General features: G+C 43.8%; 1 protein-coding gene across 1 annotated transcript; it reads right to left on the reverse strand.

The window, feature by feature from the left end:
- Positions 1-2,300: 2,300 nt before the first annotated feature.
- MTERF2 (mitochondrial transcription termination factor 2) lies at positions 2,301-5,878 on the reverse strand. Its single transcript, XM_072145443.1, has 2 exons — positions 5,335-5,878; positions 2,301-3,632 (listed from the first exon to the last, which is right to left on the reverse strand). Exon 2 carries the CDS (start codon positions 3,597-3,599, stop codon positions 2,415-2,417), a length of 1,185 nt encoding a protein of 394 aa, XP_072001544.1. The 5' UTR covers positions 3,600-3,632; positions 5,335-5,878; the 3' UTR covers positions 2,301-2,414.
- Between the last annotated feature and the right edge of the window lie 8,423 nt (positions 5,879-14,301).

Here is a 14,301-nt window from a genome sequence, read left to right on the forward strand (position 1 = left end):
AGCTCATATACTCAGCATATGAGCTGGTACTTGTAGTACTCCAGCCTCATGACTATAGTATTTCTCATTTTACATCGCTGCGCATTGTCGAGAAACAAAACACAGGGGGCACCACAGTTTGGGGAACTTTCCCCGCGGCACACCCGACCATGTGCCACGGCACACTGGTTGAAAATCACTGCTCTACACTGAGAATTATGGTGCACATGTTGCCGTGTATGTCCACTCCCAAATCACAATATCATTAACCTTTTAATGTCAAAAGCAGATGTATCTCTGTATAAAAGTCTTGTAAGGGAGAATGTGGAGAAAAATAGAGTTGCAATAGTTATATAGGAGATTTTACTCCTATTTCCACTACTACAATCACCATCACGGGATGGAACTGTACTGCTATCACTTCTCACTCAATGTACGACTGGTATCCACCATATACCATGGTATTAGCTAACTAATTCGCTGCTGTATCTAAGCTGCCGTGTTAGATTTACTAGTAGACCAATCACTCATTTCCATACACTTTGCATGTGTTGTCAGCAAGTCCCTCTCTTTGTGCAGAGCAATGTGCTGCAACAATATATCCATCACCAGACCAACATGCAAACTCAGGACATTTATCTAGAATTTCTGTTCCTAGGAATGATAGTTCCCAATGATTGCACTAGGTAAACAACATAAGATCTCTACATACATAGCAGTAGGGATTTCAAATTTATTGGAGCCCCTCCATGTTGCAGGAGCACTTCCCCCTCCCTCTTCCCCCTCCCACTGTTTGCTGAAGCATCCTCTGCTGCAGTGATATTACATCAGGCAGAGGGAGGGGAAAGTGCTGAGGGAGGAGGGTGAGAAAGTGAAGCCAGAGTATGGAGGGGCTATGGTAACACCCCTAGAGCCCTTCTGGCTCTTTAACATAATTTCAAATGTTAATTTTTAGAAGGAAGGAGGCCATGGATAACAAATAAATGAGGATACCTGGATCTATGAGTAAGTGTGCCTGGTTTATCATGCTGGATTTTGATGGTAGATTTCCTAATTAATCTATAGAATAGGTCACTACTATAAGATCAGTAGAGACTTCTGGGCTGTATAAATATTGTAGGCCTCCCACAAGTCTGCTTGTCTGATATTTACTATCTACATATGGCACTAGAATTAAGCTTCTTCTCAAAGGTGTGGTGCCTTTTCTTTGCCTTCAGTTCTGTAGTTTAAGAACCTTGCATGAAGGACCCTAAAGTGCTCTTGTTTGCATGAATTTAAAGAGCCATCACACGTGTTTGACAATTTTGAGTCTTGAGGTCCCTCTTGTCATAATCTGTCAAGGTCAGTGTCAAATTTGGTGGATGGACTGGGCCCTGGGGCGGCCGACCACACTACCCATATTATCATCTACTACTGGCAATGCACATTACACAGAAGGCAAAGTCATAAGCAGACGGCTCTTTCCACGGCATAGTGGTAGTCTAGGTGTACTGCAGCTAAGGCTTCTGATGCATTAGTGCAAAACATCTAATCCTCTATCCCATGGATAGATCATTAACATGTTAAGCCCTGATCAGTCACAGCTCTTTTAATTGGAGCAGCAAATTGTAAATAGGTTAAAATGTCTGGATTAAAGGGTTTTTTTTGGTCCGCTATACTACTAATGACCTAACTGTATGACCTAATGACTTAACTCAGTGGTGGCGAACCTATGGCACTGGTGCCAAAGTTGGCACTCAGAGGCTCCTCTGTGGGCACACGGGCTGTCTCCCACAGAGTTTGCCAGACATGGCATCTTCCTGCAGTCTCAGGCAGTCCAAGTAGGCCCCTCCTATTTTAAAGTGACCCATCCTGTGCTGCTTGGTCCTGTCCAAAGAGTGAAAAGGTGTAGACAGGATCGGATTGGAGCTCAAAAATTCTGGTAGCAATAAGTTTGTTACTGCCTAAATTGCTGTGTTGTCACTTTGGTAAAGCTAGTGCTTTTTGGGTCTCATTTTGGGCACTCGATCTCTAAAAGGTTCGCTATCACTGAAACTTATCAGCGGCTACACTATGGTCAGGCCCAGAAGAACAAAGATTCGCTGGGGTTCCAGCAGCTGTAGAACTCAGTAGAAGGAAACGAGAGCTGGGTCTGCAGTATGGCCAGAGGGGGCAATGTTGTACTGTAGTGTATAAAAGCTATTGGGTGCCAACAACCAATCCATAGGATAGTAATATGGGTGGTCCTAGAAAAATCCTCTTCAAAGATCGTTCTCTATAAACAGTAATACCAACACACGGGAAGTCCAAATTGTGCCTACTCAACCACAGCAATAGACAAGGATATCTGAGGTAATATTCCAATTTACTGCAATCGGTAAAAATATTTTTTACATTAAATGAGGTAGCCAATCCATTTTCAAACCCAGCCCATCATCCCTTCTACAGCATTTTCTTCATTCATCTACATGCAACGGGGCAACAGGATTGAAGATAGGTCGCTCTTTTCTCACTTGTAACTTTCCGTAGCTGACTTCAAAATCTTTTTTCGTTCCGTTCAAAACCTCTAAACTCTGGTCCTGTATTGTCCGACCCAACTGTTGGATCTTTCTCGCTCTAAATTGTACGATCTGTGGGGTAAGTTCTAGAACATTCGGACATTCTTTCACTTGATTTATAGAAGCCCCTTCCCGGAGGAGAAGTTGTAAACGTTCCTCCAGCAAAGGAACTGAATAGTAGAGAAGGGCAGGACATTTCATTATGATGTCTCTCAGCTCCTCATTGTTGCAGCTAAATGTTGACTTGGTGAACAAAACCCCCTTCTCCATGGTGTCTGTTTTCAGATCAAAGATAAACCCTTTAAGTTTAGACAGAAGTTTCAATACTTTCTCATCATGAAATCCTAAATCTCGTAAAAACTTCAGGTTCTCCTTCATTGTCTCGGTGGTTTTCAAGAGGACAAATGGATCTTGACTTATTAACTTCATTATCCAGGTCTTAAAGTTCTCTCTTTTACCTCCAAGACTAAGGTAATTTTCCTCCAGAGCATCGACTACCTTCTTATTGCTTTCAACCTGATTACAAAAGATTTGTGGTGCACTTGTTAGAAGACGGCTGACAATTTTATTGTTAAGTCCGAGATCTTGAAAGTATTTGATATTGGCTCGTTGGGTGGTGGGACTTTTACAAATGAAGAAGGAATCTGGAAACTTCTCGATAAGTGATACTAGTTCTCTGTCCTTGGGGCAAACTAAGTTCCAGATGGACTTTTGGGTCTTTATTTCTGTTGGTTCCTGGAGAAAAGATTCTGGACATGATTCTAGAATATTGGCCACCGTCACATCACTTGCTCCCATTTCCTTCAAGATATTAGCGGTCTCCTCCACATAGGTCACATCTTTATAGAGCACCCAACCTTTCAACTGGCGAATCTTCTTAATGTTCACCGAAAATTTATAAAGGTTGTCCACCGTTGTTTTGTTTTCTACTGCACGTTCTTGGGAATCTGATGCAGAATCTGAAGAGGTGAACTTCCTGGTGTCCTGGTAACATCTAGAGGCAATAATCTGTTGGCACAGGAGAACGTTTCTCCATGGTCTATTGTGGCATCTAAGCACAGCATTAGTTACTGCTTTCAGCATGGCTATTGTCTATCACAAATGGAAATTTTCATTCTGAAAAGTTAATGGTAAAATAAAATTTAGGAGCAGAATTAAGTGCTTTATTAGAGATATTAGGCAAATTATAGCATATATAGATGTTTATAAACAATTTCCATTACACCTAATGTTATTTGTCTACAGTTTGTAGCAAGACCCGCCTGTCTCCAAAACAACAGACTACAAATAATCCCCTTGTAGTCTGATCCTGATGCTGTGTGTTATTTCTTTCCTTATTTTACAAAAGTCGTTGTAAGACCGGTTTCACATGGGTAAATATGGTTATGGTATTAACTCAACCTCGGGCATTTATCAAGACTTTCGTTTCTCACTCCTTAGTCCAGTACAGCCTGTGCCTAATATATGTGGAGGTGCAGGCCTTATCATAAATTAGGTACACGGCCTTGCTACAGAAGGGGACTGGAGTTGATTGTAGCAAGAGTTCGGAAATGGCCTGATGGATCCTTCTTTTCCCTGCCCATACCACATCCCCTTTTTGGACAGTGGGTTGCCAAAAACTCCATTTATACAAACTTTTTCTACATCAAAAGCCCACACAAGATAGCTTCATATTAAGATTCAACTATTGGATCAGATCCTGGTCCGTTGAATGAACTGCTTGTACTTTGATGAAACATTTTACCAATCAGGTTTGCTTGTTTTGTGTATATCCCTACCTCTGTGGGTCCTTGACCTCTAGACCCCATGCACCCCACACTTACAAGCCCTGGAGTTGCTATGCACCAGTGGTGGCGAACCTATGGCACGGGTGCCAGAGGTGGCACTTGGAGCTCTTTCTGTGGGCACCCAGGCCATCACCCCAGCACAGAGTTTGCCAGACAGGACTCAGGGCTTCCTCCTGCGGTCCAATACAGCCCAGGACGTGCCTTGCTCAGCACCATTTTAAAGCAACATCCTTAGCTGCCAGGGCTACAGAAAGAACAAGAACATGTGGACAGAGATTATTGTTGGAGCGTTTACTCTGGGAACCCTGATTGTTCCTCTTCCTCTACACCAATACGATTGAAACCTGTGATACAGCAGGCATCAATAAGTCACTGCTTACATTGTCATGTTGGCACTTTGCAACATAAAAGTGGCTTTTAGTTGTTTTTTGGGCACTCTATCTCCAAAAGGTTCGCCATCACTGGTATACACCATCTATACAGTGTAGAGACAATCTGGATACATGAAAGGCACATGATATTGGGGTCAATTTTTCTAATTAAGATGGTACAAAATGTTTATGCTCTTCCCTCTCCACAAAATAAGCAATAATACATGGATCGGTGTGGTCTAAAGTACAGGGACCCCCAATGATCACGGGGACGAGGGACCTGATATCCAGAATGAATGAAGTGATTGGTAGAGCAGTCTCTGGTGGCTCCTGCAGGCTTTAGGATATGAATGGAGTGGCATGGAGCATACTCTGGGAATTGTGGACCCTTGCTTGGATAATTGGTGGGATTTCTAGCAGTATCCCACTGATCAGCATTACCTATCCTTTTGAAGCAGATTAGGGGTATACGGAACAATGGGGCTCCATGGTATAGGTGTGTTATGCACGGGACCCTATGGGCAATGTATATAATTGCATGGCATACAATGATATATAGCACAGCTTTACATTTCGGGCATATAGTTACGTAGTGCATTACATATGAAGAGCACAAATCTGAAACACAGATATATACAATGTTACGTAACCCATACATACACAATGTCACCTATGCTCCATTCACAGCACTGACCCCCTCCTCCTCCATGGCTTCTTGTGACGCTCCAACCACCACAGCCAGATCATCAGCAGAACCACCCAGGGGGCTGATGGGAGTTGTAGTTTCGTAAACAAGAAGTGAAAAGCTATTCGCTCAGCAGAGGCCAGAGACTCATGGGTTAAAGGACCTTTGGTGACGTCATGGTCATGTGATCAGTCAGGAGGAGTAACGCTCTGCAGAAGACTTGTGCGGCTGTTTAAAAGATTTTTTCAGTTTTGCTGCAGAAATTAATGAAGCTGCAATTAAAAAAAAAAACAATCAGCACACGTGTTACAGAAACAATCTCCAATAATGGAAAACAATCTGTCCTGTGTGAATAGACCCTAAAGGAAAGTTGTAATACACTCTATACATTAATAGTCAAAAATTGCATAAAATGGAAGTTGTGGCCACTCTCCCGCTGTTGTAGAACTACAACTCCCAGTATGCTCTGGTAGGTTACATCTTGCTGAGAGTTGCAGTCCTGCCTATCTCATATCTGTCTATCTATCTGTCTGTCTGTCTATCTATCTATCTCATATCTATCTATCTATCTATCTATCTATCTATCTATCTATCTATCTATCTATCTATCTCATATCTATCTATCTCATATCTATCTATCTATCTATCTATCTCATATCTATCTCTCTATCTCATATCTATCTATCTGTCTATCTATCTCATATCTATCTATCTATCTCATATCTATCTATCTATCTATCTATCTATCTATCTATCTATCTATCCTGCTTGAAAAGGTGTGTGCTCACACCGAAACGTTGCACTATCTATCTATCTATCTATCTATCTCATATCTATCTATCTCATATCTATCTATCTATCTCATATCTATCTATCTATCTATCTATCTATCTATCTATCTATCTATCTCATATCTTTCTCCTATCGATCTTTCTCATATCTATCTATCTCAGTGTGAATCTGCCCTCCTCCCATACCGGAACCGGGTGTAATAGAATTCTGTGGGGGTCATGATCTGGCCACAAATTGTACAGACAGATCATGGCCCCCTGTATAGTCATATCTATCCATTTATCTACAATAGACAACTGGGATTTAGCATTTGCCCTGGTGGCATTTTTGCAGCCAGAATATCCTACACCCCTGAGATATATTCTACCGTAATGATATTGATGATCAAGGTCAGTAATATCAGAAGTTGGGGCTTCGACTTAGAGCCCCCACAAATCATCTGCCTCTAGTGCCGGAAAAATAACAGAAAAAGAAGCTGGAAGGCCAATGTCATTATCTATGTGGCAGCCAGTCCAGGGAGCTGCAGATGGTCTCCCATTTTAAGCCACCCATGGATAGGTCCTAAATATCATTAAAGAGAAAAACTCCATTCATTACTGTTAAGTTCTAACTATTGATGGTCATCAGAAGCAGTATTGCCCTCAAGTGATCTTTTGTTGAGTTTCTTTAATGATAAACCTTCTTCTCACCAGCTTACTTTCGCAGAACAGGACTTCAGTACTATGTTACCTTTACCTTCCAGATACAGGTTAATAATAATAATTTCTTTATTTCTATAGTGCACACAGATTACGCAGCGCTGTACAGAGCTTGTCACCTCAGTCCCTGATCCCTGGCTCACAATCTAATCAACCTACCAGTATGTTTTGGAGTGTGGGAGGAAACCAGAGGACCCGGAGGAAACCTGGCAGGGTTCGGGGTAAGTGGACCCCCTGGACCACCGTGGGAGATTGTACTAGCCGACACCTGGGACCGGAGTCTAAGTGGCACCTGGTCTTCACCAGAGCCTGGCGCAAAGCGTGAAGGTCTGTTTCTGATCATGACCCAATTTTAGAGTCTATGGCTCTTTCTTAGGCTACATTCACACGAAGAAAATGGGGGGTGTATATACGGCCAATGGCCTCACGGTGCAGTACGGGAGCGGTACAGTGCAGCACACATGCGGCACCCAACCGTTCAGTAGCACGTAGAAAGATTGGACATTCGACAAAATACGGCGCTGGGCTCTATGTTAAGCTATGGAGAGGGGCGGGGTGAGGGACGTTCTCCCCCTCCTCCTCTCCCTGGCGCAGATGTATGCCCGCCATACTAAGATCCAGCAGGGAATCCTGGAAACAGCCAGCCCATAAGGAAACCGGGAGTGCCAGCGCCAATCAGCGGGATGCTGGCCTAGAGTGGGGCCGCACACGCGGCCTAGCCGCAGGATCGGGGAGAGGTAAGAGCGGGCTGGGGACTGAGGCAGTGCCACAACGGAGAGGGGCATGGGTGTGCCCGCAATCCGAGACATGGATCGCAGGGGCACCCATGACAAAACCCGCGCAAACAGGGAGAGGTTCTTGGTCGTTGCCTTTCCTGTTGTTAGTAAGTCACTAGATACAATACCCTCTCTACCTAGTAGGGCATCACCTTGCTGTTTCTGATCATGACCCAATTTTAGAGTGTATGGCTCTCTCTTAGGCTACATTCACACTGCCGTATGGGGGACGTATATACGGCCGACGTATGTACGGCCAATATACACCCCCCATTGACGGCAATGGGTGCGATGGTGCTGTCCGAACCCCCGTGAAAAGATAGGACATGTCCTATCTTTTCTTGCCATACGGTGCCATGCGCAATATTCCTCTATGGAGAAGGGCTGGGTGGGCAGCACTTTAATTCTCTATTATAAGTCTCCCTTTGCTGGCCAACCACCTAGAAGGGAAGCGCTACAGGCCTTCATCTCCATGATTCCATAAAATTATTGAAATGACCCTCCTACCAAAGCTGTCGTACTGTTTTCAGACAGTCTCTATTAATGTTCCTTCCTCATGCCTTAATAACCTCCAGAGAGATATTAATACGTTTGTATGGGTTCTAAGAGAACCCGAGTTCTAGCATCAATTTTATGTGCTCCTAACTTTCAAGTTACTGACATATCCAAATACTAGTATACGGCTTGCCCCGCCTATTGTTTTCCATGATAAGCAGTGGGTAATTATTGAAGCCTGCCCTATAATCCCCTTGGGGCCACCCACTTCTTTCTTTTTCATTGACGTCATGGGGCCACCTCAAACGTGGATTATACCACCTCCACCTCTATGGCTAGCATCATTGGTAGTTCTAGATTGATCTAGAATGCAGCCACAAGTGTTCTATACTGGGTTTAAGGTTTAAATTGTATTGGTAACTTTTGTGACACCATGTTTGAGGTCATGAGATTTAATTGCACTGACACTGAATGTCTTTGATGCAACCAAACCCGTCACTTTGTCTGTGACCCCCTGTCCTTTGTTTACTCAACATGCTTGCATTGGAGGGAGATTTGGGTAAAACTTACGGCAAGGATATGGAGGAAAATACAGCTGGAGTCTCTACCAAAATGTCTATGGCTGAGGCCAGTTATAAAATATTTCTCTGATGGCACCTTTTAGAATTGTAAATCTTTTCCTACTCACCAATGACAATGGAGCAGATTTACTTACCCAGTCCATTCGCGATCCAGCGGCGCCTTCTCTGCGGTGGATTCGGGTCCGGTCGGGATTCATTAAGGCAGTTCCTCCGACGCTGAAGAGCATCGGAACACACTCAAGTTCACCGGCCTATTCCTAGTGAAGGTAATTGCAAGCTCCACGACGCATTTTTTTTAAAAATGTGGCGGTTTTTCCGAATCCGCCGGGTTCTCGTTCGGCCACGCCCCCCAATTTCCATTGCGTGCATGCCAGCACCGATGCGCCACAATCCGATCGCGTGCACCAAAATCCCGGGGCAATTCAGGGGAAATCAACGCAAATCGGAAATATTCGGGTAACACGTCGGGAAAACGCGAATCGGGCCCTTAGTAAATGACCCCCAGTGTTTTAGACATTTTGAGAACCAAGGCACTGATCTCCACCCAAAAGTATGCCGTTTCCGGAGGAGCATATATCATGTGTTGTATTCCATAACTGTGGTTAACCTCCCTTTCTACGAGCCAATCAAAAAGATTCCCGGGTTGACACCCTCTCTCACAGGTTTGTTGTGTGCTTTTTCTTTCTGTCACCCAAGATTGCCATCGCCACCTCTTGGAAGAAAGCCACGATTCCACTTGAACTTGTACATTCCAAACCCATGTGGATCATGATGAATGATCACCTGTTATTGTACAGTGAACGATAAGAAGGGATTGTTCTCTAAGACCTGGCAGCCTTGTCTAGATAACTATCTAGTGTCTAAGCAATAAGGCCCCTTCTACCCCCCCCCCCCACCTGGAGCACCCTCGCTGCACCTATTCTTTGTCCTTCACCCATTTTGTATATTTATGCTGCCTTATATTGTGATGCCATTCTTTGGAATCATTCTATGACTTTTGATATGTATATGCTTCATTTTTTGCACACCTTTAAAATATTTAAAAAAAAACTATAGACCAATGGTTTTGTTTCCTAAATCGCCCTTTAGCAAGTTCCTCCATGGACACTATAAAAAAAACCTTTATAGTTACTTAGATATTAGTCTGATGAAGCGAATTGGACCCATCTCTAGTGCTCCCCATGCCTCCTCAGTACTTTAATGAAGCCGGAACAATACACCACTGCATGCGCAGTGAAGCTGGGGTGTAGTACACTGGCTACAATGCGGGACTGCACAGGCGCAGGGTACATCAGAACAAGGTACATTTTTTATTTTACTAGCAGGCATAGAGGGAATTGCTAAAAAGAGATTTAGTACTCTAAACGACTGGTACATAAGGACTTGTGGGTGGTTTAACCTCCTTACGCTCTGAGCTACTAAGGGCGAGCCCTCGTCATACAGAGGTGGGGTTTGCTAGCACTGATTGCTAGTACTAACCCCTTCGATCGCTGCCGGCTGCATTTAAAAGACAGCAGCGCATGGGCACTGCCATCTTTGTTGAGATCGCCAACCCCTGTGACATCATTGGCGAGCGGCGAGCGGCTGCGATGACAGCCTCAGGTCTTCATCAGAACCTTCTGAAGTATGCCACTTCTGGAGGAGCATATATCATGTGTTGTAATCCATAACTGTGGTTAACCTCCCTTTCTACGAGCCAATCAAAAAGATTCCCGGGTTGACACCCTCTCTCACAGGTTTGTGCCCTTTTTCTTTCTGTCACCCAAGATTGCCATCGCCACGTCTTGGAAGAAAGCCACGACTCCACTTGAACTTGTACATTCCAAACCCATATGGATCATGATGAATGATCACCCGTTATTGTACAGTGAATGATAAGGAGGGATTGTTCTCTAAGACCTGGCAGCCTTGTCTAGATAACTATCTAGTGTCTAAGCAATAACTACAAGCACCCATTTTGTATGCTGGTGCTGGCTTATATTGTGATGCAATTCTTTGGAATCATTCTATGACTTATGATATGTATATTTAGGGCACTTAACCACCTAAAGGTCTGTATGGACCAGTGGCTAAGTGTCCCAAATCTCCGCTTAGCAAGTCCCTCCATGGACACTATAAAAAAAACCTTCAAAGTTACCTAAAGATTGTTCTCATGAGGTGAATTTGGCCCATCTCTAGTGCTCCTCATGCCTCCCCAGTACTTGGACTTTACATGTATGGCGCAGATCTACTAAGGCCCCTTCCACACTAGCGAGTGTGATGCGATGAACTCGCATCACACTCGCAACGCAAGCTGCCGGGAACGCACGGCCCGAACGCTGCACCGCGGGAGTGAACTGACATGCTGAGTTCACTCCCGCGGTGCAGCGTTCGGGCCGTGCGTTCCCGGCAGCTTGCGTTGCGAGTGTGATGCGAGTTCATCGCATCACACTCGCTAGTGTGGAAGGGGCCTGTTGAGGGGTGAATGGTGAACTGTTTGTCTTCTCTGTGTGTTTGTAACTTTTCTTCTTTTTCTCCTCCTGCTGGCCAGCAAACCTTTGTCTCTGTCCACTATTGTTTCACCAGACAAACCAGTTCAGCAGCCACCACTCAGCATTACCTGATCTTACCTGTGTGTGTGCAAAACCTGAGCAGAGGGTGAGCTGGGGTTATATAGCTGCATCTGATTACTGCCAGGTGATGCTGAGCTGAAGCCATGTGGTTTATGTTTGCATTTCTAACTTTGGTTACTTTGTGTATATTGTAAACTCCCCTTTTATTTTTATATTGTGTATTATATTGTATTGTGGCATTATGTATATTAAGTAAGAAATATATCTTTGTGTGATGTTTGTTGTTAAAGGTGCAACCCAGGGGTGTATCCCTTTAAAACTCAAGGGAAATAGTTGGGTATTTAATGACACCTGTGTGTACATGGATGGTCTCTAGGTCAGAGTGTCTGATCTGACCACAGGGGAGCTGCTTGTTCCAAGGTAGCTGCAATCTATCCCCTGAATTATCAGCATTTTTGTTCTGTACATTTTATTTTTGTGCAAATAAATGCAAGCCTTTTCTTTGGACCTGAAGCCTGAGTAAAGATTTATTTTTTTTTAACGGCCAGAAGACCCCACATCTCAACATATGGTGGCAGCAGTGGGATGGCTGTTTGTACTGGACTAAGTACAGTTTACTACTCAGCTGATGGCAGGACGTACCAGGAGGTTTATAACGACGCAGTCTGCTAGACCACCGCAGCGCGCTAAAGCATCTGCACGTCCCAAACTGGTAGAAGGATCTCGCCAAAAGGCAAAAGCAGTTCCTGTATTGGAGATGGAGAGCACCCAGCCAGAGGTATGCAAACCTGTGATTCCAGAGGAGGGCGCTGCAGCTGGTACTGATCCACCAGTGAGTGCAACTGCTCCAAAAAGCATGGAGGAACTCCTTGTATGGTTGGTCCAGCGCCAAGAGTTAAGTGATCAACGTAGAAAAGAGGAGGAAAAATTCTACCGTGAAAAAGAGCAATGGAGGCGAGACAAGGAGGAGGAGCAACGCAGAATTGACATCAAGCAACAAGAGGTGGAAAGAGCAAGGAGAGATGAACAGTTTATCCAGGCACTACAAGCCATGCAGCAAAATCTTTCTCCTGCCACAAAATTAAAGCTGACCAAGCTAACAGAGACTGATGATATAGAGTCATATCTAAAAGTATTTGAAAGAGTGGCTCAAGCAAACAAGTGGCCTGAAGATCAATGGGTCCTTCATTTAGTGCCATTCCTCACCAGCAAAGCACAGCAGGCATATAGCCAGATGAGGACTGATGACGCTGAAAATTATAAAAAAGTCAAAACTGCAATTTTAAGACGATACAACATACATACAGAAACCTTTCGCCAAAAATTCCGGACCTACAGTTACCAAGATAAAGATGGACCTAGAGAGGCCTACACCCAGCTGAGTGAACTATGTTCCAAGTGGATTCCCCCAGAGGGCAAGACTGTCCAGCAGGTGTTGGAGACCATCATCCTTGAACAGTTTCTGGAGGTTCTTCCTACACCAATGCGAATATGGGTAAAGGAACATCAGCCTGATAGTGGTGAGCAAGCTGTGACACTCGCTGAAAATTATCTGCTTGCAAGGAAAGGACTGGTCCAGAAGCCAAGTGTGGTAAGACCTTCTTTCAATACTATCACTGATAAGCCAAAACATGAGACTGTAAAATCTAAAGGTCAGCATAAAGACCTTACTTGCTTTGCCTGTGGTAAAACTGGACATTATGCTAAAGACTGTACCAATATAGCTAGCAAAAAAGTTAAAGGGTCTGCAGCAAATTGTGTAGGACTTGTGAGAGACTATTTACAACCTGTTACTGTTAACTCCCAGACTGTGACTGCACTGATTGATACTGGGAGCCAGCAGTCTCTGATAAGATCAGACTTGGTGGACTCTGCTAATACTACAGGTCATTTGTTCCTAACCTGTGTGCATGGTGATAAAAAGATGTACCCTAAAACTGTGATACCTATACAAATAGCTGATGTAGAAGTGTCTTTAGAAATGGGAATTGTCCCAAAATTGCCATATCCTGTGGTTTTGGGCCAAGACCTACCTGGTTTTTGTAGCATGATTAAAAGTGACAGTGTAACTTCTGCTGTGACCACAAGGTCTCAAGTTAAAAAGGTGTCTGATGCAGAATCTCTGGGTGACATATTTCCATTGCACGATGATGTTTTCCATGGTAGTGGCAAAGGTCACCTTTCTAGGAGAGAAATGCGCCTTTCTCGTGCGAAATGGCGGTCTGCGCATTCTCTCTTAGAAAAAGGATCCCTAAAGTGGGAAAATATGTCCGTTAAACAAAAACAAGATGGCACCCTTGCTTCAGCATTTTCTCAGGTTAAAAATGAAGGGGAACCCAAACAGTTTCCTATGTACACTTTAAAAAATGACCTCTTGTATAGGGTTTGTGAGCATCCAAAGACAAAAGAAAAAGTATGGCAACTTGTGGTTCCCTCTGAATACAGGGAGTCAATTCTGAAAGTATCTCATAGTATACCGCTATCTGGACACCTGGGTAGGAATAAAACACTGTCAAGGATACTAACTCGATTCTTTTGGCCTAAAGTACATGCAGATGTTGCCAGTTTTTGTGACTCTTGTCCTGAATGTCAGTTTGTTTCCCCAGGTAACAAAAAATGTAAGCTGATCCCTGTACCTGTGGTTGATACTCCCTTTGAAAGAATAGCTCTGGATATAGTTGGTCCTCTTGAAAAAAGTAAAAAAGGTAACCAATATATTTTAGTTATAAGTGATTACATGACCCGCTATCCAGAGGCTATTCCCTTAAGAACTATCACCACAAAAAGAATTGCAGAGGAACTGATGAAGTTTTTCAGTCAGATGGGTATTCCTCACACAATTCTAACAGACCAAGGTTCAAATTTTCAGTCCAACTTAATGAAGCAAATCCATCAGCTTTTAGGAATCCAGGCAGTAAGAACTGCTCCCTATCATCCACAAACAGATGGCTTGGTGGAGCGCTTCAACCAGACGCTTAAAAGAATGCTTTGCAAGTTTGTGGAACAATATCCAAAACAATGGGATCAGTTGCTCCCATATGTTTTGTT

This window comes from Engystomops pustulosus, chromosome 4 (genome assembly GCF_040894005.1).
Source record: "Engystomops pustulosus chromosome 4, aEngPut4.maternal, whole genome shotgun sequence".
Taxonomy (NCBI): Eukaryota; Metazoa; Chordata; class Amphibia; order Anura; family Leptodactylidae; genus Engystomops; species Engystomops pustulosus.

What these genes read in the sequence shown, in the direction of transcription:
- MTERF2 (XM_072145443.1), bottom strand. Translation starts at nt 3,599, where the DNA reads ATGCTGAAAGCAGTAACTAATGCTGTGCTTAGATGCCACAATAGACCA.